At 40.6% G+C, this 27,884-nt stretch overlaps 1 protein-coding gene across 1 annotated transcript; it reads left to right on the plus strand.

Moving 5' to 3' along the window:
• Positions 1 to 24,884, plus strand: stac (SH3 and cysteine rich domain). The gene is made up of 12 exons (XM_079286702.1): positions 1 to 120; positions 1,439 to 1,471; positions 3,099 to 3,432; positions 9,845 to 9,978; positions 13,838 to 13,919; positions 14,121 to 14,227; positions 15,016 to 15,097; positions 16,394 to 16,461; positions 19,077 to 19,174; positions 21,235 to 21,286; positions 21,795 to 21,932; positions 23,508 to 24,884. The coding sequence occupies exons 1-12, from the start codon at positions 7 to 9 to the stop codon at positions 23,604 to 23,606; spliced, it is 1,341 nt and encodes a 446-aa protein (XP_079142828.1). The 5' UTR covers positions 1 to 6; the 3' UTR covers positions 23,607 to 24,884.
• The last annotated feature ends 3,000 nt before the right edge of the window (positions 24,885 to 27,884 follow it).

The raw sequence follows: 27,884 nt of genomic DNA on the forward strand, positions 1-27,884 counted from the left end.
GAGAGGATGATCCCACCGGCCAACATGATTCAGGACGAAAGTGGGGGCAAAGAGGACGAACGGGACCAGAATGAGAAACCCAAATCCCCGTCGGCGCACGCCAGCCAGCAGGAAACCAAGGTAGGACTATCCTGTTGTTATTTATTATTCATCAAAACGCCTCAGATAGACGGATAGACTGTGGGATTGGTACTGTTGATCAGTCCAACAACTCTTATTAATAGAGCTGGGCAAACAAACTCTGAACACTGAAATCGACTCAACAGGGACCAGCTCCCAAAAAGAAAAACAGGCATGTGAACTATTTCTTTTTTTCTAGCAATGACTCAGACTGATCACCCCTTTAAAACAGCGTCATGAGCCTAAACTGAATATCTTTAGGGAAAATACCATACCAGCTGTAGAAATAGGACAGAAAAAAACCCTTTAAAGTGCCATGAAGGGTCATTGCAGACTCATTATTAGTATAACAGACCTCAGCGTGTAAGAATACCATGAGAATAACATCGTCAGCGTGTAAGAATACCATGAGAATAACATCGTGACAATGTACAAAAAGGGCTAGGGTTAGATAAACCAGGTTACACTCACAATCGAGTTCACACCTACTCTTTTTATGACATTAGTGTACATATTTTGTGTGTTTTTTTTCTAGGGAAGAGGCCACAACCTATAACTAATAGGGATTTATGGTATTTAAATGAATTGTTGCGAGACCAATGACGGTGGAACGGCGTTTTAAAGCTATTGAATGAACCCACCGTAAACACATGTTCACAGTGTGATGTAGTGGTAAAAAGAAGTAATATGGTGTTACTGTTACGTGTATATTAATAAATAAGTGCAATATGGTATTGTAATTTCAACTTGTGGCTGAGTGGAAAGGAGGCTGTGCGATAGAGATCCACAGTTCCTGCCTCAGGCGTTTTGCCATCTATGTCGGTCACATACCCAGACTACTACAACTTGCAGTGGAACGTTGGACTCGTCACCATGGCCACATCAGCTCTCCTCTCCTGTCCCGAAGCGCATATGAAGGACAGATGAGACACATACTTTACCTTCATTATTTTCAAAATGACGGTTTGTAAAATTCAGAGAAAAAGTTCAAGCTTTCGTCACGATCATATAGTGATGCCCTCCTCTTTGTATTGGGTCTTTTATTAAAGCTTGTGCATGTGAGCTCTTGCTTTGGCACATCTGGTCACTATATGTATTTCAAGAGAGTCCTGGCTGACATTCCACAGAAACCCTCTGCCAAACAACCACACTCCTTTCCAATATCTCACTTTATTAGAACACATCCCAACAAAAACATGATTATAGAATTGTTTAATCATCCTTACAGACAGTACAAGTAGAATGAGTTCCACAGTAGGCTGAACACATGTTCTACCATCAAGTGAAGCTTTGTTTCTGTTTGTATTCCTCCTTTAAGAATACTGTGAGGCCTGAACATCACAAGCGCAAGGTGAGCCTCCACTCTTGTGTAAACTGTAGCGCACTGCTGATTTTAGTCCATTGCAACGTAACAGCATACCTGCATGTACATAAAGATTTAAAAAAAAGTTGTTTTGCGTTACAACTGTTACTGCTCTTTAAGGTAGATCACTTTGGTGACATCCATGCCATATAAGGTTTCATCCACCGTCACTCATGTTTCTAGAGGGCACTCTTTGTTTAGAGACTGCATCATTAACTTTATTTATTAACAATGATTTGATATATCATCTTATGCCATAACTGGCTTTTATTTCTTATTTTTTCTGCATTACCTCGTCTAGCCCCCGTTAACCCTCTCTGCTTCGGATAGAACTCAGCGCCCACAGATTTGGTGCCATCAAACACAGCATGAGCTCCTCAATGCATGCACACATTGCCTCACTTTGTCTATTTAATATAGTTGTTTTTTAAAGTTTAGATATATAAAACCACCTTACAGGAAAGATGTATCGTATAATTTACCATTACAGACGTTTAAAATAAGTGCAACACGTGCAGAATGTCCAGACAAAAATTGCTTATGTATGTAATTTACTTATCAAGACCTAACTGTGTTAACATTACTGTTATGTGCTACCAACAACTCTACTTTTCAGGGTGTGTAAAAGCCATGCAAGTGAAGAACAAGAGATTGCAGTAGAATATATGTGTGCTGTCTGTTGTGCATTCCTGTGTGTGGGTGGTAACGGGAGAGAAAGGGTCCAAATTGATTTTTTCCAGAGTGACCCGTACAATTGATTGAGCTTCAAGGATAAGCTGTAATTGTTCAGGCGTTTTAGCCAACAACATCATCAGCTAACAATGTACGTTTGTTTTTTCCCCTATTTGTAGTGTATAGTTTAAGTCTGGGATTTCATGTTCGTATCTCAACTCAAAATCTGTTATAATGTTATCATGTATAAACTGTGTCAGTGTGTACATAACTAATACTTTGGAACAAACGTAGAGGGAGGGGACGGACTGTGTGCTAAGATATAATAGATCCTTAGGAGTCCTTCCTTACCCATCAGTCGCATGAAACATAATATCATTCTTCAATCAGAGACCTGCAGCCACACACCAGCCAGAAACCAGAAGCATAAAATCACTCAATACAGTAGCTTAGAGATTCTTTATTGCGTGTTTGAGCCCAGGATTAAGTTGGTTTCACGGAGGAGGAAGTACACACTGAGAGGTTAAATGAGGGGCTGTCAGTGTGGAGTGTTATGAATAGCATTACTGTAAAAGAGGAGCCTTAGTAGATTGATAGAGGCTGCAGCCAGAAATGGCAGCACAGCGTGTGAGAAATAGTGTTGATGCGGTGCATCGCTCTAACCAGGAAATCACATTACCTTCCAGGGAATCTCAAGGGTTTTTCATTGCGCAGTGACAAGTTGCCCCTCTCAATGGTATTTTATCAGCCATCGGACACTGAGATGTTTGCCAGAAGGTTTTAGAGACTACGTTTGTAATTTATTTAGGTCATCACATGAATTGATTTCCGCCACTGAATTATTCTATGTCCTCTGTCATTCTCTCTCCATTTCATTTTCTGTCTGTTTCTCTCCCTTGCTCCATTTTACTTCAACTTTTTTTTTTTAAATCTCTTTTTTCAGCTGCAGAGACTCAAGCGCTCCTTATCCTTCAAGACCAAGAGCATCCGCAGCAAGAGCGCCGACAACTTCTTCCGAACAAGCAACGACAACAAGACGGAGCTCCTCTCAGATGTGAGCAGCAGCACGGGCCATCTCTGCAACATCGGGATGGCCCCGCCGCACACCACCAACCTCCCCATTCCTCCGGTCCCTCCAGCCATCCCCTCTGCACCTCCACCCACATCACGCTCCCAGTTACGCAACCCGCTGCAGGTAGACTCGGCGGGACACTGCTTCATGGAGCACATCTTCAAGAAGCCCACGTTCTGCGACGTCTGCAACCACATGATCGTAGGTATGGTTACAATGCCGCCCTCCTTCATGAGTCTGATCAGAATGTACCAAACAAAGCGCAGATCAGAGGAGAAAGCAAGGTAAAAAAAAAAGAATCCTGCACATTATCGAAGGAACTTTGCAATCACAGCATTGAGAATAACCTTTTCATAATGAGACCTTCATCAGATAACCTGATGGAAGGTATTAGTAAACTAAATAATCAAGTAATGAATATGCAATAATATGCACATTAGGTATGGACACAGCAGGATGTAAGTGGTTTTCGTCTCCTAAAGCGCCTACCTTTGTTTTCATATCCTAAAGTTTTTTATTCAGAATGAACACACAAGCCATATGTATCAGAAAACTCTCCGACATTTAGGCACCTGACACTGAGCATCCAACCTGACCTGCTGACCTGACCAAAGTGTCTCTCAGTCGTCCTTTTTTTTTCGCACACCGAGCCAGGTCCCTCCATCTGTCCGCTGGGGTGTCAGATAGCCAACAACAGTGCCAGCGCCTCTCCCTGTTCTGCCCTCGCCAGATGTTCCGGTTTCCCTTGCTGCTCCCCTCCTTGTTAACCATCAGTACCGAGGGACCACTTAGTCTTTATATCTCAGGGCCTCTGCAGCACGATAATGACAAGGGCTGCCCGTACCATCTGCTCAACAATCCCCTGATTTCACATTTGGTAGCATGTGTATATACAGTATACTGCAGTAACACCAGCGCTGTATCAGTTTGCCAACAGTCTTTGATTTTCTTTGCATAACTGAAATAATTTCGCTTTGTCCCGTGTACCTTATTCTGAGCTTTAGATCTCCCTCTTTAAACCTTACAAAAGCAAATTCAACAGAGCCTTTACAGTTCTTAGTTGGGACATTGAGTCAAACATTTCTTTTCATTTCCCATTAGGATGGAAGACTTAACAAATCTATTTGCTATCAGTTTTGGTATTGGTCATCAAAAATCCATACTGGCTTTAATACTACTCAAGTAAAACTAAAGTTCATCCCACCATAAAACATATTTCTACATATGTATGACCATTGTTTCTTTACACTGTTGGTGTGGCCAGTGACACGCATCCACTGGCCGAAGCCTTGAATGGGCCTCTGGTGGTCTGTTAATAATGAAAGTATGATGTCAGGCCTCCGTGGCTCTGTGATAGGTCCTGAGCCCTCCGGTCCACTCATGAAAAAAGATGCTGCCCTCTTCTTCATTTGTCCTGCTTTAATGAGAACACAGCAGAGAGACAGGGAGTAGAGGCGGTTTTTCTGTGTGTGTGTGTGTGTGTGTGTGTGTGTGTGTGTGTGTGTGTGTGTGTAATGGGCTTCGATGGTGCTGTCAAAGACTCTGTGTCTCAGAGTCAAAGGGCAGCACACAGGAGAGCGAGTGAGAGATACATAGTTGTGGCAGAGTGGCTCGAACTGATAATACAAGCATACTGTGATCATTAAATCATAATGCCCAGACATTAGCTGCATGTTTATGGAGTTAAAATAGTGCAGTAAATGTTTACAAGTGTTTTATAACATTGACAAAGGTGGACAAGATTGTGTTAAGTGGAAGATACTTGTAATTGAATGAATGTTAGTGCACAGCAAACTAAATACACGTTTACACATTTCAGTGTGCACAAAACCACATTGTTGGTTCTCTCAAGTACAAAATAACTGTTTTAAATACAGATTTTCATTTGTTCATCTTGTCGATAAAACCGAATAAAATATAGAAATACGCCGCTGAAAATAAATGAAAATAATATCATATCTTTGGATTTCTATTCAGTATAATTTAAAAGAAAAATGTTGTGTGTGATATCTGGAATGCTTGTTTGTTTAACTTTACCCAATGAACACAAGTTGAAAAGATAAATCATATAATATATATATAATCTGATATGGTGTTCTTTAATTGGATTAAATGAAATATACACTCGTTTTACCTCGAGGGGCAATCTCATAATCAATGTCACTATTTGAGTCAAAAAGTTTTTCAATTCATAACGCACCCTAATATGTAGATTAATACCAATATGTAATATATAAATGTGTTTATATTGCAAAAGGCAGCCTAGAAACATTAAACACCCACCTTATGGCGTTCATCTTTGTTTTGAAACCTCTTGTTTATAGGAGAGTAGCTCATACACTATGCTCAGTTCAACAGGATAGTAAAAACAGTCAAGATGTTTGAATCATTTATTCATTTTCTAACTAAGATCAAGGTCAACACTTCATCAGTTTGACTCCGCTTTGTCACAAGATACAAATAAGAGGAGACTCCTTTTAGGAAACATTGTCATCATTGTTATTAGGGCATAAAGTTAAGCACAGCTGCGCCCAACTTCAACCCGAGTATCCGTCTCATCAGCCGGAGTAATTGCAAACACCTGCGTGGGTGGAGAGAGCCTTTAAGAAGAAGTTAATAAGAGTACTATTGCAACCTATAGAAGGTGTGTTCAGTGTGCCTGTCTCACCACATGTTCCTCTATTTATTCCAAGGTTACTCTCGCTGCTATTGTGTTTCCCTTCATCACACGGGCTAAGTGCTATGTGCAGTGTTCAGCTTTTGTCCATAAAAGCAAGTGTCCTTATTGTGAGGCCCACAGTGAATTTGTTTCACTGGAACATAAAAATGCTCTGATAGAGTACAGGCTGATGATGAGATATTGATTCCAGGTCTTTGCAGCAAAAATGGCTTATTAAATAAATGTCTACATGAGTGAATGGGAGAGTTACCTGTGGCTGACAGAGGGTAACATATAATTATTAGGGCAGTCTTTTAGGTAAGAAATTATACCTTTACTTGTACTTTGTACAGTATAAGTACATACTGTGTGAGGGATATATGCAGATGGAGAATACAGAAATGTAAGCTTATATTACAAAGTATTACAAATGACGGTAGTATCACTGTCAGTCAGTTATCACAGATATCCTGCATCAACATTTAGGGATTAGGCAGAGATTTACTTACACGATCCCTTAAATGCCTCAAATCAAGGCATCTAAATTCCTGGATTAATTAATCAGACAAGTTGATATTCACCACCAATGAGAAAGTAATCTCCCTTGATTAACATGCACTAATCTGTGCTATGAAATCCCTGAGATACACATGACAGGCTTGGTGGACCCGAGAGAGAACTAAATCTGGGGGGTGAGAGGTCAAGGTGGGGTAGCAGACAGATATGACTGTGATGCTAAACTGAGGCTTTACGACGTCTCGCTGCATTAAAACACACACTGCACAAACATGCCAGACAAACACACACGTACTGTGAAAGAGGTGTATACTAGCGGGTGTCGGTAGTGTTTTCTCTCTTTCTGTCACACAAGATACAACAGCCGTGTGTTGTGACGGCCTTGCACTTCCACTGATACCCCCATTGATTCATTTTAGTGTTTCAACTGACGGCCGACATTGTCTGCCATGTCTTGAAAATGTCTGTCACGCCATAGTAAAGAATGTCAAACTGCATGGGCGCCAGCGTGGAAAATGTCAGCTGAAAAGAGCCCGTTCATAAAAAGATAAAAGAAAGTGACGTGCTGGCGGCATGGTTCACGGTAAACATTGTAACTGCAAAACACCAGCTTCGTCTCGCCATTGTGAAAATGTTAGCATGTAGTTCTCACCATAGTCTCACAGAGATGCTAGCATGATTGTAGACTTGTAGCCTACGTTACATCCGTACCCCTGACAATCCCTGATCCCAGATGGACACATCACAAACAGCTATACTCCACCTTTGTATTCAGCATTCTAGGCCTTAGTTCCCTAATTCTCTAGATGGGTAAATGGGATATTTAGTGGTGGAAAAAAAGAAAATCCAATGGCCGTGGGAGAAACTAATTGAAGTATGTAAATGAACCAAAGACTGCTGCTCAGGTCAGTGTTTTGGAGGAGCTTTGGAGGAGCAGGAGGTGGAGGAGTTTTTGCTATGATGAAGGTTGTTTGCACGAAAAATCAGGAGGCGTGAAGTAAGAACAGTGACTTAATGGATCAATGTGTGGCTGCTGTAAAGAGAGTGTGCAGCGTGAGATACTGTAGGGAGAAAGATTGGGAAATTAAGGAATAAAGACTGTGTGGGGAAAACAAATTGAGGCAAGAGGTATGGGAACTCTGGCAGGAGTCTTGTCCTTTACTGTTGTATAAATGAAGAATGGACTTTAAAAGCAGAGTAGCCAAGAAAGAGCAAATGCCATCGAGAGCCACTCACTTTCTTCACAGCTGTAATGTCCTGGCCTCCTCTCCAAGCCTGGAGGACAAAGCACCTACACACACACACACGTGCACTAACGTCATTGCCCAACCATTGCTGAAGAAAGTCGACAATGTCAGTTTCTTGTATCAGCCTGCGGAAACACAGCGGTTTGTTCCCTTCGTAAGCTGTTATGAGTTAACATGGAGTTATCTCATTATTCCTCCATGTTGGAGTGAGTAAGCTCAAACGAGCCAATCTCACACAGACGAGAACTTGAGTCACGGTGTCTTAAAGATGACTTCGAATGAAACTCACAAGTCTTCATTGAACATCATCAGTTTTTAGTGACCTAAAAATTGGTACAGGTCGTGCTCCTTGCCTCTGCTCCTGCTGTTGTTGCTTTTTGTGTCGATATGGGGGCTGACCGATGAGATGTTCAGGCCAGGATCACATTTCTCTCGGTTTCCGTCTTAGGTTCTCTAAGTCCGCCAGCTCTGTGGGCAGTCAGGCTCAGCCAAGCAACACAAGAGCTTAAAATGGGGAATACATACCCAGTTTTCCACCCATTACTGAGTTCTTGTCACTGCTGCCCAGCTCCAGATAGCCGTGACACCAGTTCACATTGCAGCACGTGAAGGGCAAGCAGAGATTTGTCCCCCCTGTTGGCTAAGTAAACTACACAAGGGGCTTTGTACCTTCAGTACACAGGATCTTGTGTTTGCTGTCTTGCTCGGGGATCAGGTGTTCTGCTTGGTTTCGTAGTTACAGTGTTATCTCTGCTCACTAAACTCAATATGCTGCAGTCGAGATTGAAATGCTGACAGTATATGTGCTTGCCACAATGCCCATTCACGATGCACAAACAAACTGTACAAAACTGTACAATTGCGAACAACGTTGATAACTGTCAGTGACGATTGCTCTCTGATTATCCTCTCTGCGCTCTTAGCGCATACCGATGAAGATCGATGAATCCTTTGCACGTCAGAATTTTCAAATGCATGCATGCAGAGCGGAGGCCAGGCCAGGGCTCATGCTCATGGACTGATCAATAAAGAGCTGGAGGTGCATATCTGCCAGACTTCAACAGCACTGGGACTTGTTAGCACTGTCGTCTCTTGTTAATGTGGAATGACTGATACTCCACTGCTGGCTGCAAGTGGTGTTTTTTTTGTTTGTCCTGTTATGTGTAACATGATAATGGTTTAGAGATAAGTCTTCTTAGGAACCCTTCTTTCATTTTATCTTTTGTGAGGATGTATCATTTGAAACGTTAAAATTAAATAATTCCACATTTTTATATTTTTGGTCTTATACCGCACTCTTCCACAGTCCAGTAACAGTCAGCCAGTCAGCCAAACATATTGTTATTTCAATGCAGAACATTGATCAATACTTGGTGTTTTATGTTCTGGCCACATCGCTCCCTCCAAGCATTGAACAATTGCTCAAATGTAATTAAATGTAAGATGAAAGCTGGATTTTCCTCCAGGGAAAATTACTCTCCCCATTTACTACCCAATCATGGCAGTGTTACACACTTACTGCATGCTGAACCTGCCCATTCATCTCTCACCCTTTTGTTGTATTTCGTTCTGTCTCACAAACACTCACAATGACAGAGCCCCAGCCCAGTGATCCCCATTAAAGATTGCATTGATGCAATGTGTTGTGGTTGCCATGTGAGCTTTTATTCTCTGCCAACACCTTTCTCTTTACAATCTCACATCACCACAATCTAGTCTCCTCATCTATCTCTCTGTCCATATTCATTTTTTGCTCCTTCACACACCTCTGTGCATTAATGCGTGCAAGCATGCTGAATGTTTGCTGTTGCAGTGTTGCGTAACTTTGGCTCACAGATAAATCTGATTAACCTTCATTTATTCCAGCAACTGTGATTGCGTGTGTATTAATAAGGGAGGGTGAGCCTCACACAGGCAGCAGTTTGAAGTGGGTTCTCATGGTGTTGATATCACCTGCTCAATTACAGTTTGTTTTAAATGGTTTTGCAGAAATGCATATCATGTGTCACGTTCGCAAAATTGTGTCCCATGTCTCTTTGCAGGTTTCCCCCAGTGCATAAAGCCGAGGCTACGAATAAGCGCGTAAAGACAGTTTTTTCGCCATGTAGTTTGCTGTTCGCGTAGGGATACCATTTGAATCCAGTTCCTGCAGGACATATGTGAACCTTTTTGCCTCTTTTTTCTGTGTGTATCAGGCACAACAGCCAAGCATGTGGTGTTCCTGGCGGGAAACACGGCAAAGCATGGCCTCCGCTGCAAAGCCTGCAAGATGAGCCTACATCACAAATGTGAGAATGGAGTGGGACAGCAGCGCTGCATGGGCAAACTGGTAAGATGCATGCCACCAAATAACACAGACACAAAGACATAATTCAGACATTTTTCTCTTTGCTGTCAACAGTTTGGAAGCATATACCGTACTTTTCGGACTATAAGCCGCTACTTTTTACCCCACGCTTTGAGGCGTCGTCTTATAGTCCGGTGCGATTTATTTACGGATTTTTCTGCAGCTTTCCTCCGCCACAAAAACAACCGCAACTTTTAGTGGTTTTAGTGCACAGGAGGCGATAGCGATCAATGGCGATCCTGCGTGTTTTTGTGTGCGTGTTTTTGAGTGAGAGAAATAAATCATCTTGGTTTGCAATATAACTCTGCTGTCCTGAGTCTGTATTTGGGTCCTCGAACACACCACATCATGAACCGGTAGGTATGTCTGTATGAAGCATGAAAAGATATACGGTACAAAGGTGGATACAAAGATATATTATATTCTCTAATGCTAATCGCTAATGCTAATCGCGGGTAGCATTTGGGCTGTAGTCCGATGTGGCTTATATGAGTAAATATTCTGTTTTCTTCTCAAAATTAGAGGGTGGGGCCTATATACCGGTGCGACGTATAGTCCGGAAAGTACGGTACTTACTATGTCAGTGTGATAAAAACCAAAACAGACATATTGAAATTGGCTTTCTGACCGTTTCCCACTAGAATGTGCTTTTTCAGAAATCACACTTTATGTGCGAGTGTGCTGGTATATCTGTCACCGTCCATCCTCGTCATCATCCTCATAATCGTTATATCATCAGTCCGTCCGTCTAAGTGTTAGATAATAGCAATGCAACTCACTATTTACAAAAATGCTGACCTCCTCCTCCCCTCTGTTAAGTTCTGCCGGGCTGCTGTCAGCATAAACCATTGAATCAGAATCAATACAATCACCCTGAAGCAACTTCATCGCCTCCATTGAAGCTGTCACATGTCGGAGTGTTATGATGTGTTTGGCATTTCACAGTCCCAGCCTTGATGTCTGCTTTTTAATGTGCGAGTCGAGCATTGGGTTGTTTGTGAAAGAACGGGGTGTCAAATAATATTTGGAACAATTATCACATCATTAATTATTCCATTTCAGCTTTTAAATCACCAGCTGAGGCAAAGCGATTGTGAAAACCTTTCAGTATCACAAAAATGGGAAAGTTGGCGGTGTTGATCGGTGATCAGCTGCTGATTTTAAATGCGCTTACGTGTTGACATAAAGAACTAGAGAAAAACTGCCTCATTGAGTAGGGGGAATTTATTTAATTGTTATTTGGTAGAGTCAATGAGTCTTTTCAGTGCTATTACCTCATGACCATAATCTGTAACATAACCTCCTCACTTAAAAATCATCAACAGAGAGATCAAGCCTTGCTATCATCATTGAATATCATCTTCCCTCCCAGCAACAGACTTTCTTGGGGCCTCTCCTCATTTATGGGTGATGATAATGGAAATTGTGGGCTATTATGTGATTCACAATCATCATCGTCTCACATCTTATGTGAACCTGCAGTGTAATGAGACCATTTGGTTTTGGACTTGGTCTGTTGGGAAGGGCTGAGCGTTTTCACTGGGGGAGGATTCAGTTACACCAGCCAAGGCCAGCTCCAAGAACGTTTTTTCTTACTTTGATGGCAGTCCAGCAAACTGGCAGTCAGGACTGCACTGGGACTCTATTGTCATTCGCACACATCCCACACTGAGGAGAAAGAGATTGTAACACTGTCAGGGCATATGATGTGTGATTTCCTACCTTTTCTTACCTTGTTCCCCACAGTATTTGGCTACACCTCTATTGAGAAAATGTGTCTGGAATTAGTTGAGGGAATTTGAAAAAAGCTGAGTTTGTGATAATCAGCAAGAATAAAGGGCGTAGATGCCATTATGGAAATGATATGGAAGTAATACTAACTGTACAGGCAGGCCCTGTGCCCTCTCTCCACTCGATGCCTGAGGGATGAGGCTTGCAGATATGATCGGCTCTTAGGAGTGGAAAATGAGGTTGAGAGGTCAATAGATAAAAAAAGGGAGTTCCCCCAGTGGAGTACAGCTCTAAATTCAACTTACTCTAAACTTGGAGACTTCAGCAGCCATGCTTGTTTCTCTTGGCTTGAGAACTCTTTAGCATAGAAATCAAGTAAGCTCATGCGCTGCATCTTTATAAACCATGAAACCAGTGTTTCACCATTTGTTCACGAGGTTTCTGTGCTTACTGAAACAATGACAATGAATTCAAAACACATATGGTGTATAAATGGTGGTATTAACAGTCAGGCCTTTGTGGTTCAGTTATTTGATTACAAAACATTACTTCACCTTTAGCTTTGGCAACAATCAGCTCATGATGCTCATGTTTTATGATTTTCAAAGACTGCAGGAATAGTTTGGTTTTCAGTGAAATTTTGAAACTTAGAATCAAACACACAAGGTTTTCCTGTTTTTATGGTTATGGACCATTCAGTCAAATAAGTTGCTTTAGCTTCTCCTGACACACAGTTATGGTTTAGATTCAGTCTTTACAACTCCAGTAACAGTTTTTCCATTTTCCAGTTTGCAGCCACAGCTTCATCCAGATTCCTTTGTGTTTCCTTGGTGCCCAGACACAACACAAGTTTGATTCAGTGTTTGACAGAGACAAGAGCAGTGAAAACATTCACCATATGCATGTTCTCTCCCAATATCTAAAAGCGTTTGGATGAATCTCTCAATGTATGTGAGATCAAACAGCAGTACCTGATAACTGACAACAATGTTTTGTAGAACTTCGTGTGGTTGGTACATTATTCTGCGCTGCCTGAAACAGCTGTGCATGAATGAATCATTTAAGTGGAGTTCTCTTCTCCCAGTGACTTTTTAATGAACAGAAAAAAAGCATATTGTGGGTTAAAGACACATTAGAATGGCCACCATGACTCTTCCCCAGATTTCCCCAAAACCTACAATCATTGCCGTCACAACATCGGTGTACTCAATGAAGTCACTGACAGCACCAGTGAGTGGTGTCTTTTGTTTGTAGCCAAATTCACCAGATTCCTTGATGAGTTTGCCCCCAAAAAAGCTGACGTCTCAGTTCTCGAGATGGGCCTGAAGATCTCAGGGTTGCATATTTTAGGCTTCTCCTCATCAAAAGTGTCAAATGAAGAATGAATCACGACCACTTGAATACATGAAATGTAAACAAAGAGATAAAAGGCAGTCCTATGAGATGTAAGTCTCCAACGCTGATCCTCACATCCAGTAAAGATTTGAAATGGAGAAATAATTATCGAGGACAATCTCCAGAAAAAAAGAAAATGCCAAAAAGCTGAAGATATATAAATGATTAATCACCCAATGATTGAGGCGTCTTTCAATCTCCTGTCTTTCTTCTTTACTTAAGAAGGATTCAAAACAGCTGGGGAAGTATTGATTGGATAGGATTCAGGTTGGTAATGGATATATAAATGATAAATGTTTTAGGGCCTTCTGAGATGGAGGGAGGACATGATGAATGAAGATAAATTAAGACTGTGACTTAGCATTTTTTTCAGATCAGGTACAGATCAGAGCACCTGACATCCAACACATTTTCTGCTCCTGTTGTCCACGATCAACTCTGTATGCAACGAATCAGTTCATATTTATGATGGCCATGCACGATTTAAAACTGTTGTCCTTAATATTTTTTCATTCGAATAACAATTGGATGTCTGTTTAACATTAACAACAGTGATGTCCGACATCCAGTGTGGCAGAACTTTATCTCTGTCAGTTGTGCTCAGAAACGTCCGGCTAAAAAGAGTTATGTGAGTCTTTCAGTGGCAGGGTGCTGTGGGGCTGCATATTGATTTCTCCGTCACTTCGCTCTCTTTTTTCCCCTCTCTGTCTTTCAGCCAAAAGGCTTTCGACGTTACTACAGCTCTCCATTACTGATCCAGGAACAGTACGGCTGCATCAAAGAAGTCATGCCCATCGGTGAGCAGCTTAAATCTCCATAATAATTCCAACTTTGTGTGGGATGACATGCTGTTAAGCAAACTACACTCTTCTAGAACCACTTATCCGCTTGAGCTGTTTTACAAGATGTTCCTGTTTTTTATAGTATTGTAAAGCACCACATGGCGAACTTAAAAGCTTAACATTTGTTTGCCATCATGTCTTCGCTCTTTTCTAAAGCCTGTCGCAACAAGGTGGACCCAGTGTATGAGGCCTTGAGGTTTGGGACGTCGCTGGCACAAAAGGCCAAGAGAGCCAGTGGCTCTGAGTCTCCACACAGGAACTCGGTAAGAAAAGGATCATTTATCATGTTTGGTTGGTGTTTGTTTTTACACTGACAACACAAAATACCGGTCACGAAAACTCTCTGTTTTATTTACCTTATCTCAATATTTTCATCAAGCTATAATGCACATACAGCTTATCACAATCCAGGTAATACATTATACTTGTTATGTTTTATCCAACTGCAACAGGCATACTGTAGCTGATGGTCTAAATAGATACTGCCACTGCAGGGCTGTAAACACTACCAATAAAGGCAGTCTGGTACGGGCAGTAATGAAGGGAGACGTCGGGGCAAACACTCATGTTACAACTCTGAAGATGAACTGGACCGATTGTACTGTACAGCTACACTCTCCAGCCTCCTTTCTGTCCCTGTGTAATACACACGGAAATCTGTTTTTCATAGCTTATCACTTTTAATGTCATCTAAACTGTGTTTGCAGTCCGGATACGTCTCTGTATGATGACAAGTGAAAGCTGTTGGGTTTGGGCCATCCCGTCCTGTACAGCTGTTAGTGAATGGACGTGTGTGTGGAGGCTCACAGAGACAACGTGATCTCAACAGGGGTTATGATAATACTTTCCAAATGCAGACTTAAGAACAGCATGTTTGCTACACTGCAGTTTTCTGCAAAACAGCTGTTTAGACTGTGAAAGTGAATGCATTTTTAGCTATTTTAAACTGAATTACTGAATCTCTGTCTATCTGTCTTTATATCTCTCTGTCTATCTAATCTGTTTTATCTCCTCCATCTGCACTCAAATCATCTGTGAATGATCTCTGCAGACCAGTGACTTGGATAAGGTTCCAGAGGAAGTGGTGGCTCACAGCAGTAGGCAGGAGCTGTCGAGAAAGCACAGCGATGATGGTGAGTATCTTCTGCGGTACAATGTGTGCATCTGGATTACGGCCATGTAGTGACACGGGGGAAAAACACACACTGCCATTGCTGTTGCCACAAGAGAGTCTGAGAAAGTTGCAACATCGAATTGTCCTCCTCTGACCCATCAAAGATTCGTTTTCCACTATTTCCTGTATTTGCTTGCTCACGCTGACCCTGTTATAGAACATCCTTTAGAAAAAGGCCAAATAAACATGTGGACCTCTCTTTATTTTAATCTGCATTGTGTGTAGCTCTTGATTTAGTGGCGGCTGAGTTGTTTCATCTTAACAATGGTCTCTGCAGTGAAGGGCAAGGCACTGACCCTTTACAATCTGGAGCATTCACTGAGCGGTGAAGGCAGAACTACAAGGACAATGGTGGAGTGCACCAAGGAACTCCCTTGCTTTTGAAAATGCTATTTGGAGCGTGAATACAATGCTGCTGAACAATGTCCTTCAGAGAATAGCACCGAGCCCAACAACAACATGAATTAATATGTTCTTAGCCTGGGCCATGTGTCGGCCACGACACTGCTCTTGTTTCTTAAAAGTGCTTGGATTCAAATAAATGGGATAAAATAAAGATAAAATAAGCCATTATTGAGCCCCAGAAGGGAACTCTTGGTGTAACAGCAGCACAAAAGTAAAATAAAATGTAAAAATACACAACTGATATCAGTAGAAACTATACAAAACTATAGGAGAATGAGACAAGTCCAGTACGTTAGCAGAGTAGACCAGAATAATATGTACTGTGATTATGTAATGATACTTTGTGTTGTCTGTATTAATGTAGCAAATAGAGCTGTACTATAGTGTATGATATTAACATGGTATATATGATATAGTACAGTATGAATTATAAGATACAGTATAAGGTGCAATGTAACAGTGTAATGTAACAATAATACATTATTGTATAATATATTATAGTATACTGCATGAATATATATAATATAATATGCTGCAGCAGTATAACAGAATTGATGACTCTGATTTGGTGCCACCAAGCTCGTGTTTCCAGCTGCAGACGAGCTATCTCACCGGTTAATTGCTATGACATTTGCCTTTTTGATTTTGAAGTAATTAATCATGCAAAAAGATTATAATTTTTGCCACTTTTCTGGCAAGGTTCTTAAAGTAGCAAAGAATCTGAATGTTTTTCTGTGTCCAGCATATCATTTTAGAGGCAGCAAACAGGGCTTTAGACACATTATCTTGTTTATTGAAATGGTTGCTGATATCTTTTAGGAATTAGTCTTTGTTTTTTTTTGTCTTTCAGTTTTCACAGTTATTGAGAATGGGACAGATTATTACCTCCAGCCAGAAAGAAAACCTGACGATTTGCTGGTAAGTAATTAATCTATCTAATTGTATTACATAATAAATATCTAAATCTGTCAAGTGTGTGCGAGTGAGTACATTATAGATGCTTGAGCAGTACTGTTCTCCTAACATACACCTGTAGTTTAGTCATTTCAGCCATTCAGACTGAATTGAATTGAAAGGAAATAAGATTGAAGTGTGATTTTTATGAGCAAAATATTCCAACAGTTGTAGAAAAAACACACACAATGAATTCTGACCCTCCAAACAACATGTGGGCCTTTCATTTATGTCAAATGCAAATATTAGCAAATTTTGAGGTCAATATTTTTAAGCAAAAAATAAACTGGAAGAAAAAGAAAAAGAAAACTGAATGTACCGAGTATTATTTTAGAGGAATGGCAAGCTTCGACTGTACTGTCAGCCGCTCTGAGCGTCAACTTTTCACACTGCTTGTTATTCTGCAGCTCAGAGTCTTACAGTAACGTGTATTATTGATGCACTCTGAAACCCTCTGAGAGCAGACTTTGTCCACTGACCTCTCTGAGAACTGATACCCAGCCAGCCCGTTCTGTGTCCATTAAGCATGCTGCACTTTGCCCTTCGCCTCCATCGTCACTGCTGAATTTCCCAGGACTCTGAGGGAAAACTTCTCTTCCTGCTGCAACAAATCATACCCGCTGTGACAGGACCACTGGCCTGCGCTAGTAGAGAGAAGCCTTGACCTTCTGGTTTGGATCTGCAGCTCTGTGCTTCTGTTTTGATTCTCTACAGTGATGCTTCATGCTAGTGAGAGGAAAAAAGGGGATAAACCTCTGTGAATATCTGCAGAGTAACGATGAATATTTCATGGGCAGATTTCAAAACGGCTCTTTTCGTTAATGATAGATAATGATGGGGTTTATCGTATGAATGCTATTTGTACCCATTTTCTATGTGCAGCCATCTATTGTGTTTACTTTTATAGTTGAACATGTTTATCTCCATTGTCAACAATGGAAAAGGACCACAGATACTTGGGACAAACACGAAAATGAACAAATAACCATACAAGGCAAAAAAAAACCACACACACACATGCACACACCTATCTTCTGCAATACAATCTAGCAGTCCAGCCGTCCATTTCGGGGGAAGAGACCTGAAGTGCATTGTGCTGTGTTATCAGGCTGGACCGAGCGCAGCTGGCAACAGGCTGTTTGTCTGTCAGCCGACAGGCCCATTAGCTCAGGCTGGCGGACAGACAGATGGAGGCTCTGCAGGGTAATGAGCAGAGAAAAACGCTCGGAAGCGGCTCCAATTTGAGATGAGAGGCTCACACGCACAAATGGAACACATGCAGTCACACACAGGATCCCCATCTGTTCACGCTTTTCAGGTTTTGTGTTAAACAACCTGAGATCAATTGACAGTAAAATAGTCTGGCTCATGCTGTGATTTCCTTTTGGTTGCATTCTCTGTTTGGGAAGTTTTGATTTAGTTGTTGGTGGTGTTTTTTTGTTTTTGTTTTGTTTGTCTGCTCATTTGAGCCAGCTTCTGCTTATCCAACGGAACTTCTGTTGTTATTGCAGGGAATGTAAAATGTGTAACTTCCAACAGCAAAAAGAAATGAGCTCTTGAAGCTTCACTAATCCTTATTTTTACAAAACAGTGGATCAAATGACTATGTGTAGTGACTAGTTAGTAATTGGATGACACATTCATCATAAAAAAGGTTTTTAAAGGTATAATATGTCAAAGTTGTGTTCACGGGTTACTGGAGATTTAAAGGAATGAACACTGCTCTTCCATTTCCTTTTTTGTTTTGTTTTTCCTTCACCACACTGTCTCTCACTTTAACTACTGCCTTCTTTTCCGATAGCTCAGTTACAAAGTTATCTCAACCTGCCCGACCTCTCGCTCAGTGTTTTAGGCTCCCGCAGCATCAAGAGCCTCTCAAGGCAGTGAGCAGCTCTCTGTTAGCGGCAATGGATTGCCGCTCGCGACTGCTTTCATCCATCAGGCACATTGCCTGTCCACATGGAGGATGCTCGGAGAGCCCCAAAAGACCAGAACCACTTCTCTTCATGAACTGCTCGGTGCCACAAAGACAGACATTAGTGTGTCTTAAAAAGTCATTCTCATATCTTTTGGCCAAAACGTCCAGGCATTGTGCAAGTTATCATTTGAAAGGATTTCTGGGACACAGCAGGCAGGATTCAGACTCAAGGTATTAGTGATGAAATAAGAAGACGCCCACCAGCTTTGTGAGCAGGTGTGAAGAGCCCCAGAACGGCGGCTCTTCTCCCTGCTAATTGTGCTAACACCTCTCTGACGACTTCCACTCCACCCACAGCCCTGTCCTGTTTTAACTTCCTGAGCGTTGAAAACCTGATCCTGGTTCTCCCACTCGTGTTGACGGTGGATTAAGAGGAACAGATTGCAGAACAACTTAAGCTGCTCCCCGGTCCAGCAGTGTGTTCTGTAAACAAGGGCTTCTCCTGCCTATGTGAATGCCAAAAGACGAAAATTGACAAGAGAGAAGATGTTGTTTTTTTTGTATGTGTGACTCTGAGCTTTGTTTAAATTGTCAGCAATGTTTTCCTTTTCCCAAACCAAATTTGTGTGTTCATGTCGTTCCGCGTTTGTGTCTTGTCTAGTTGGAGCAGCGCCAACTACAGAAGGATGTCCTTAAACTCAACACCTATGTGGCCTTGTTCAGCTTCACTCCCCAAGACAGCCATGACCTGGACATGAGGTTAGTTTACACACGGCACACATGCAGCATCAATGACAGAGAAACAGAATCTCATGTCACTTGTTTATAAGATTAATAAATGGACTCCTTTCGTCACCTTAACAATACTAAACTTCATATAGGTTGCACCTGCAGTTTGCAGTTGCTCTGAACTTGCCTTGTATGCTCTGCAGCACACATGTGAGTTTGCAAAAACAAACAAAACCAAAAAAAATGGTGAAACGCAATCCTACTGTACATTATGCTCGCATACAGCCGTACAATGCAAGAGCGAGGCACACAATCACAAACACACAAAGTACACAAATACACACAGTGTTTGATTCATGCTGGTAAATAAGATGACATGCTGGTGAAGAGCTGTCTACTTATGGTCAATATTCATCTGCTTTTTAAAGCCAAGAAATTCAGTTTTCTTTTAATTACCGTGTCTGTGTTTTATCTTATGTAATCAGTGTATTAAGTCAAGAATTAAAAGAATAGATTTAGAACATGAACTAATTAGCCTCCTCTTTGTAGGTAATGGTCCTCAAAGATTCATTTCTCTGGAGTGGCCTCATTAATAGTACCTGTGTGTGTGTGTGTGTGTGTGTCATAATGGTCTGTTAATATCAGTCAATCTCATGTATTCTTGGATTTATCTTGAGAGTCTTTGGAAAGTCTATTTATTGCTCCCATGAGGCATACACAGTGTACCAGTGGCTAAGTGGGGATGTATTATTTTTTGAATGCTGGTAAAAAAAACAAAGATATTTTACTTTGGTTCAAAGCTTTGTACGTTGTAATACCGAGTTGGAGACATTAACACTTACACAATAAATTCAGTAAGTTCAAAGATATACAGAGTTTGTTTGTATGTGGTTTCACTCGTTAAATAAGAAAACACCTTACACACACACACACACACACACACACACACACACACACACACACACACACACACACACACACACACACACACACACACACACATACAGGGATATGTCTTCCATCGTCGCCATAAGTTATCATTCATTGACTTCTCCTCTTGGACTCCCTGTCCACTGATACCTGCTGAGCTCACCAAGTTTTGTTTCAAATGTATTTCTCTTATGAAAGCTTAAATCAATGTTTTGCTATTCTGGGTTTCGCAGCAGACAGTAATCAACACATGAAACGCTTAGACACAAAGCACAAATTACGCGAGAAATGGAATCTTTAATCAAAAAGTTCAGTTTGCATTTTAAGCGAGAAAATCCGGTTTGTGATTAGTTTTAGTCGCAGCCACATGCTCTGATTACCTGATTACTTTCGGCTATGTGGTAATTGTAATGATGATAAGTTCTGCACTTTTAGAATACAGAATTTGGAAACCCACTCTTCCTTTTTGTTATTTTATAGACAATCATTTTACCAATCATTTTTTCTCACTTTCACGGCTCTCCTTTTCATAATTAACTTGATTTGAAAGCACAGTACTTCTAGGAGACGCTCATACGGTACATTTCCTGTTATTCTTTAAAACAGCATGTGTCTACTTTGTTTTCATCTTAGAAGTTTTTACAATGTCAGGTGCTGTGCTCTTTCTCACCTACAATGAAACATGTTGTTCTGAGTCACGGGGATTATACCAAGCAAAGGACAGTCAGGGCTGTAACTGAACCACAAGACGAAGAAAAAAGGGGAATTGCGTAAAACAACATTTGGCTCAACTGTGTGGCCCTTTTGATTTTTATTGGTCAAATTAGCCAAACTATGACAGATGCTAGTGATTATAGTACATGCGGCAATGGGGTAAAATGAGTCATTAGTTTCCTGGACAAAGAAGAATTACTCGCATCAAACAGGATTAAGGTATTCAATCAGAAAAAAACACAAACGCCTTCTCTAATGCTTAACTATACGGCATACGCGTATAAGAGGGCATCTTAAAGAGATCAAGTGGACAGGTAAAGCTCTTGTCATTGTCAACATGCGCATTAACCTTTAGGTGTTTGTTAAGCCCTGTACCCCCTTTGCTTACTGTTGCCATAAACATGAGTATTTGAGTATTTTGTCCTTTGTTTTGCTCTATAATGCAGAGCTGGAGACAGAATCTTGTTGGCTGATGACTCCAATGATGACTGGTGGAAGGTAGGTACGAAACCAACATATGACCCCACATGAAAAAGAAGGATTGATAAATTACAGGAAGTCGAGCTGTAAATTATAGGGGCGAGGCAACAGGCTGCCTCGGGACACAACTGCATGACAGATAAATTAGGGAGACAAAAGGGCCAAATCGTGACTGCACAGAGGCAGCCGGCTGCCACCAGACCATGAAGAACCTCATCATGCATTTTAACTCTGTGGGTGCTCTACAGGCTGTAGATAAACACAGACATCTGGCCTGTTTGGTCTTTGAACAGTGATACTTTACCTGATTTAACACATGCATACAGTACAATGCATAAGTACTGAAAGTAAAGACAAATACAGTATATCTTCTTCATGTCTATGAATCAGCTATATATAAGTTAGTATGATACAAAATAAAACTTCATACATGTACTGTAACCTACCCAGGGTTTGTAATCCTCTTATGTATTGTGCAACTCGAACATGTGTCAGCTGTTTTCATGTTTGTTGATTTATTTTTCAGGGGGTAATTGAGGACAGGGTCGGTTTCTTCCCAGCAGCCTTTGCTCATCAGCTGCGGGTTGAGGACCAAGTGTTCAGGTGTAGCAGGACGTTCATTGGCTGTAAGGAACAAGGCCAGATCACCCTGAAGGAGGGACAGGTACTGTACAAACCTTATGAAGATGATGAGGATGAGGATGGTTATAGGCAGATGAGTGATATTTTAAGTGAAAAGTCTTCACATAAAGTCAGGCTGAACAGGATCATTTCCCTTAAAATGTCAATGTCTGCATCTGCAACGACTTGTTGTGGAGTTGTTCACATTCAAAATAAAGACAACATGTGTAGAATACTTTTTAAATATAAATTAAATGATGCTTTCTTGCTTTTAAATTCTTGTAAAGGTTTTTCACAAATAGGAAAAAACAAGCACTTGCTGATTAACTGCCTGGATGTCTGCATGTATTTTTTGATGCTACCAATATTGGCTTTGAAGGGATTTTTGCAAGAAACTCTGCAACCTGTTTGTGAATAAGCGCCTTTCAAAAACCTGCCAGATAAACCTGAAAATACCTGACAATCACAAGGGCTAATAACAAGGACTTAGTTAGACCAAACATTAGCAAGCTTCACCACATGAGCGTCCTCGTCATCATGGGTTGGAGATGCAGTGACCCTGAACATTAAAACGTCCACATTACACCTGTGTCTAATTCATGATAGCACCCCAGCCATTAGAGCACGTCCGATTCACATTAGCCAGCAGCTCTTTAGCCATCTTATTACCCTCCTGCAGCTCCCACGTTACCTCCAGCGACTCTACCCTCGCATGTGCTTATTTACTGGAAAGCTCGGCTGGAGTTGGCTGACAGAGAATCCTTCCAAGGAATTACCATTCGATGAGCATTTTCTGGTATATTGGCTGTACTTAGATCCTTTTTCCACAATGCTTTCCAGGGCATGTTGGAACTCATTGGAGACTTAAAGCATCCCAGTGGAGATGAAACCACCAAAAACAAGACGAGCATGGAAATACAATATGTTCTGGTCCATCACGAGGGTCAATGACTGAGTTTGGAAAGAAAGGAAAGTTTGATCACTTAATTAGTGACGAAAAAGAACAGATTTTTTTCCTCAGAACATCCCAAACCTAATAATGACCACAAAATCATAGCAATAATATCAACAGGCATGATTGCAACTATATCACGTTTACTGGACTTTAAATGTCATGATATGCCGGTAAAAAGAAAAAAAAGAAAAAACTGGGAGACTAATGCACATAAAAACAGATGAGAGAGTTTGTCTTTGTGTTTGTGTTCATGGAGGACTTCATGTATTATCTTTAAAATACTTCTCTGACAGTTATATCTGCACAAGACCATGTTGCAAGTAGTATGTAGTAGAAGAACTTTAAAACATGACAATAGGTGAACAGGCTGTCCATATACGTTTGGCCACATCGTGTATTCCTAGAGAAAAACGAATGCCCCGGTATGTATATGTACTATGACAATTGTTGAATGCAGGAAGCAATCACTCGCATCGGCAACTTAGAATGAATCCGTGCATACGAGTGGTTCTTGCATGAGGCCCATTGTGTCCTTCAATCAATTACTCACGTATATTGTAATATTCTATCTAATGTTTTGTACTATGTTTAACTGTACTTGTCAACTTTACGTTCTATTCTTTGTAGTTTTCACATTAAAGTAAGTTACATTTTTTTCCTCAGATCTGTGTGAGCAGTGAGGGCGAACGCAGCGGCTTCCTCAGAGTGGCGAGTGGAAAGAAGAGAGGCTTCGTGCCCTGTGACGTTCTGGAAATCATCTGAGACAAACAGACAAATGAGGAGAGCGAGAGAGAGAGAGAGCGAGAGAGAGAGAGAGGGAGAAGGTAAGATCAGTCATCTGGGGGTCAGAGGAGGAGGGAACTGAACCTGCAAAATGACTACAAGAAACCAGTGAGGGCGTTCACCTCATTTGGAGTTGGACGTAAGAATGACGATGGTTTTGTCAATGAGAACTCCACTTTGTAGCAGGTCAGAGGGTCGGGAACCTTCTTTACTCCCTCTCAGCACAGACACAGACTGTTTGTTGTTAACAGAGAGACATGAGATTTCACTGGATTTGATTTAATTTATAGAGCCAATGTGTGTGTTTCTTTTCCCCTTCGTTTTATTCTGCTACGAGCTGTTTATTTTTTTTTAAAGGGGAACTGCCGTCTGGCTGTTGAAGCCAAAGAAAAAGAAACAAGCACTTACTACAATGATTATTTTTTCAAGGCTACAGCACATGCGATGGCATTCCTCTTGCAAATACTTTAGTTTCTCATGCTTTTACATTGTGTTCCAAGAAGAAGTTGAGCTTTTAATGCAAATTTCATTCCAATAGACTCCAAAATGTTTGATAATTGTGGACAAAATTCTTTGATGTCAGAAGATGATGAAAACATTAGATCAGAATAAACAATATATACAATGAAAGAAGAACATTTACTTTATTTGAAGCCTCAAATCTCCTAAAATACAGTCCTGAGACAGAAATGAAAAAGGTTTGTGTTCCAGGTGAGAAACAGCACATCAGATGCAACAAAAGGATCTGTGAGAGTATTTTCAGAGGAGTTTGACACATTCAAAGACTTGTCAGCCTCACATTCCAAAGATTTTGAATCAGAAACAGATTAAGATCTGTGATTAAAATCAGTTTCTGTGGACACAAAATGTAACGTGTTGCATTGTGTCCAATCTATTCGATTGTGTTCGATGTATCTTTTAAGGCTTATCTTTAATTTTATTTTCTCTATTTTAAGTTGTTTTTGTCAAAGATTTTGCAGCGTTGTTGTTCTATAGAAGTGAACGAGAAGGAAGGAATGCTCTGTGAACACATGATGGCACCTGTCAGACAATGTTAGAAAATGACACATTTCTAGTTTGCGTGTTGACTTTAAATGTGATCACTCTCGTGCGTTTTTTTGTCTTTCTCAGCACAGTTCTGAACAGCACTTGCTGTACAGAGTCCAGTTACATGCGTTTATGGAGAGGTGTTGCATCATAGTAGATATAGTATATCTCTTGAAGGTTGTTCTGCACTGAAACTCGGCTTTATTGAATGTCCAATAACTCAACATTGTATATACTGTACATGCAAAATTAAAATTTCTTCTTTATCACAACAACCATAAGTGTATTATGATGTTTTTTTGTCTGCCTTCTTCTCTTCTTTCTGCAACAAAGAGTTACTGCAATCATACAAACATATGCCTAATATTTCACATATCTCATCCTACTTCTCTCAGAATGATTCCTAAATTTCTCTCATGGTTCTCTCTCCTCTCTTGGGCATGAATTAGTTATCAATAATAAGCTCATCATTCACTCAAGTTGGCCCCTGCAAAATAATGCGTCATGCAATTATGCATATTATGATGTTATTTAGTTGACAGAGAAAACATCTGGATTGTGACTGAGTTATTCCCAGTGTGTAAAGACCCAAAAGCATTTTTCGCAGAAAGAAAGACCAAAGTGGGGAGAAGACAAGTAAAACATTTTGCTGTAATGCACAGAGATACACAACGATTCCTTTGTCTCAGTTTTCGCTCAGTCCCAATCTCTCAATGCTGAATTGTATACTTCTAATTCTGAACTGAGAAGCACATGAAACCTTGATGCCTTCTCGATCAGACAGCCACGATGGAATAATGCTGTCAAAATCCATCAAAATCGGATGCAATGATCATTTCTTAACACTGGGAAAAGGTCTTGAACTCCACTGATAGCATTATCTTTGTTATTATGATCCTGTATGCTGATACACGGCATTATGAATATACTAGAGCCCATCCTGATGCAAGTAGGGCTCACAACAGTTCATTCCAAACAACCCCAAATAGATAATACAAAAATGGTAATATCAGCCAAAACATATCTCTATTTGAGATCGACAATTCATTCTTGAACATCTTAAGCAAAATTGTTATGCAAACATGGATGATGAGTCCTAGAAGTGGTCAGAGTATTGATTCTATTTTTGTATTGTGCAGTTTTGTGCCACACACAAAAGATAAGGTTCATCAATCTATCAGCTAAATTTAAACAGTTTCTACAGTACAAAGGAATAGGTGGAGCTTGTTTTGTCACGATACTGTATCTGTTTCGTTGCAGATACGGTTGTAAAAGCGAGATCATTCAGACGCTTGCAAGTTTCACTAATTCGGGTTTATACGAAATAATTTGCTCACATGCTCTCTGCTCAAAGCAAAACCTAAAAAAAAACAAAAAACTGTGAAGTGTTGTGTCCTTTTATGACGTATCTTTACCTCAGGACACTTTATCACCTCACCATCTCACAGTTCAGTAAGCCTTGCTGATGTTACCCTTTTGATCTGCTACACACCTTCTGACCACAGTCTGCACCCTGCAGTCCACCATCAGAGAGTCTGGTTCAAACTTCAGAGGCTTTAGCAGCTCCGTTAAACAACTGTTTGCATGTTTAAATTGTCTCTTGATGCACAGCAAAGCTATAGAAGTTGAGACAATCACAGACACTTTGCTATTTCAGAGTTTGCCCATTTTCCTGTTCTATGTCTGTGTAATGACAAATCCCAGGCCCAGGTCTCACATACTTGACTCTAGCACCACCTAGTGGTTCATTAGAGTAATGGCAACATCCGGTTACCTGAGAGCAGGGGTATTCAATTAAAATTCAAAAAGGTCCAGATTGAGAAAATCTCCTCGGGCAAAGGTCCGGAACATTACATTAATATCTAACTTGCGCTATTTAGTGCCATATATATATATCTAAGAAGCCTAAACAACGTCTCTATCGAGTACAACAACTGTCAAATCAAAGAAAGAAAGTACACATCCATTATATTTTAACAATTATTATTGTGTTTTCAAATTTAACTGGATGGATTATGAATAACACATAGAAATACATGAATAAATGTTCTCATTTCAAGTAAAATAAGGGCTGGATTAAAGAATAACTGACATAACAGAAAGCTTTTGAAAAAATGTGCATCTTAAAATAAAGTATTTCATTTGAGAAAAATGAATTTCACTGAATTGCCCTACAGCTTTCAATTCACTTCATTCAGGTGTGAAGTGATGTCAATCAAACATCAATATAATATTTTTCTCATCTTCTAACAAGATAAATGAGTGAGCATGGACTTTATCTGAGGTTATTAAACCACTTGTTTCAGCTCTATTCTGTGTCAGGGTGTATGAACATCTCACTCGAGTCAAGAAACTTGTCAAAATACCCATTCTTTTGATTGGCTGAGCTGCGTCACGTGATGTGATTTACACCGCATTGGTCGGCGTGTTTCTTGCACCGATGAACAAGTGCCGAGAAGGCTGAAAAAGATGCGCCGGTTAAAATAGAAGCGCTCCGTCAAAATAAAATCGGTTTTAGGTCCTGGGTCCGGATACAACGGCCTCCGGGTCCGCCTATTAGTGACCCCTGCCTTCGAGCTTGTTGAGCAAGTGCAGCAGCCTGTGAACTAGTGAGACACAAATAAGTAACACTTGAGACTTTGGAAATCACACTTTCCCACACGTTGACACTTTAACACTTTCACCACACAAGCTGAAGTTGTGAGCGATCCAAAGTTGTCCAACTCTTTTTATTGTATGCACAGCTGTTTGTCTACACAGACACAAGAATACAGTCAATTTTAAGTTTTTAAGTTTTTAAGTTTTTTTTTCTAACAGAACAAACTAACAACAGAGGTATTAATTCACAATGTACCAGATATCACATAATGCTTGACACACTTTTGTCTTTTGTCACTTCTGGTCCCATGACAGCAGGACTCAAGGACAGATTATTTCTCTGCAAAAACTCAATTTAAAACTGCAATAATCAATATTTGTATACAAATAATGGATTTAAGTGACCCACAGATTATTATCACCCAATTCTGCAGTTCCTCTCTACTCTAGAGAGCATCATGGCATCTTCCATCTCATGGATTTGGTTGCACGCCCCACAACTTTACTGTTTCACACTCCAGTGAGAAAGCTGTAAATTGTTCAGCATTTTGTAAGTTAAAGTTTCCCTCTGGAGTTGGTAGAGACCAAAAACAGAGCTAAAAGAGAGTGAAT

This window comes from Melanostigma gelatinosum (assembly GCF_949748355.1).
Source record: "Melanostigma gelatinosum genome assembly, chromosome: 16".
Taxonomy (NCBI): Eukaryota; Metazoa; Chordata; class Actinopteri; order Perciformes; family Zoarcidae; genus Melanostigma; species Melanostigma gelatinosum.

What these genes read in the sequence shown, in the direction of transcription:
- stac (XM_079286702.1), top strand. Translation starts at nt 7, where the DNA reads ATGATCCCACCGGCCAACATGATTCAGGACGAAAGTGGGGGCAAAGAG. An exon ending in AGTCTCCACACAGGAACTCG is followed by an intron (nt 14,228 to 15,015) that starts GTAAGAAAAGGA and finishes TGATCTCTGCAG; the next exon opens with ACCAGTGACTTGGATAAGGT. An exon ending in AGCCATGACCTGGACATGAG is followed by an intron (nt 19,175 to 21,234) that starts GTTAGTTTACAC and finishes TCTATAATGCAG; the next exon opens with AGCTGGAGACAGAATCTTGT.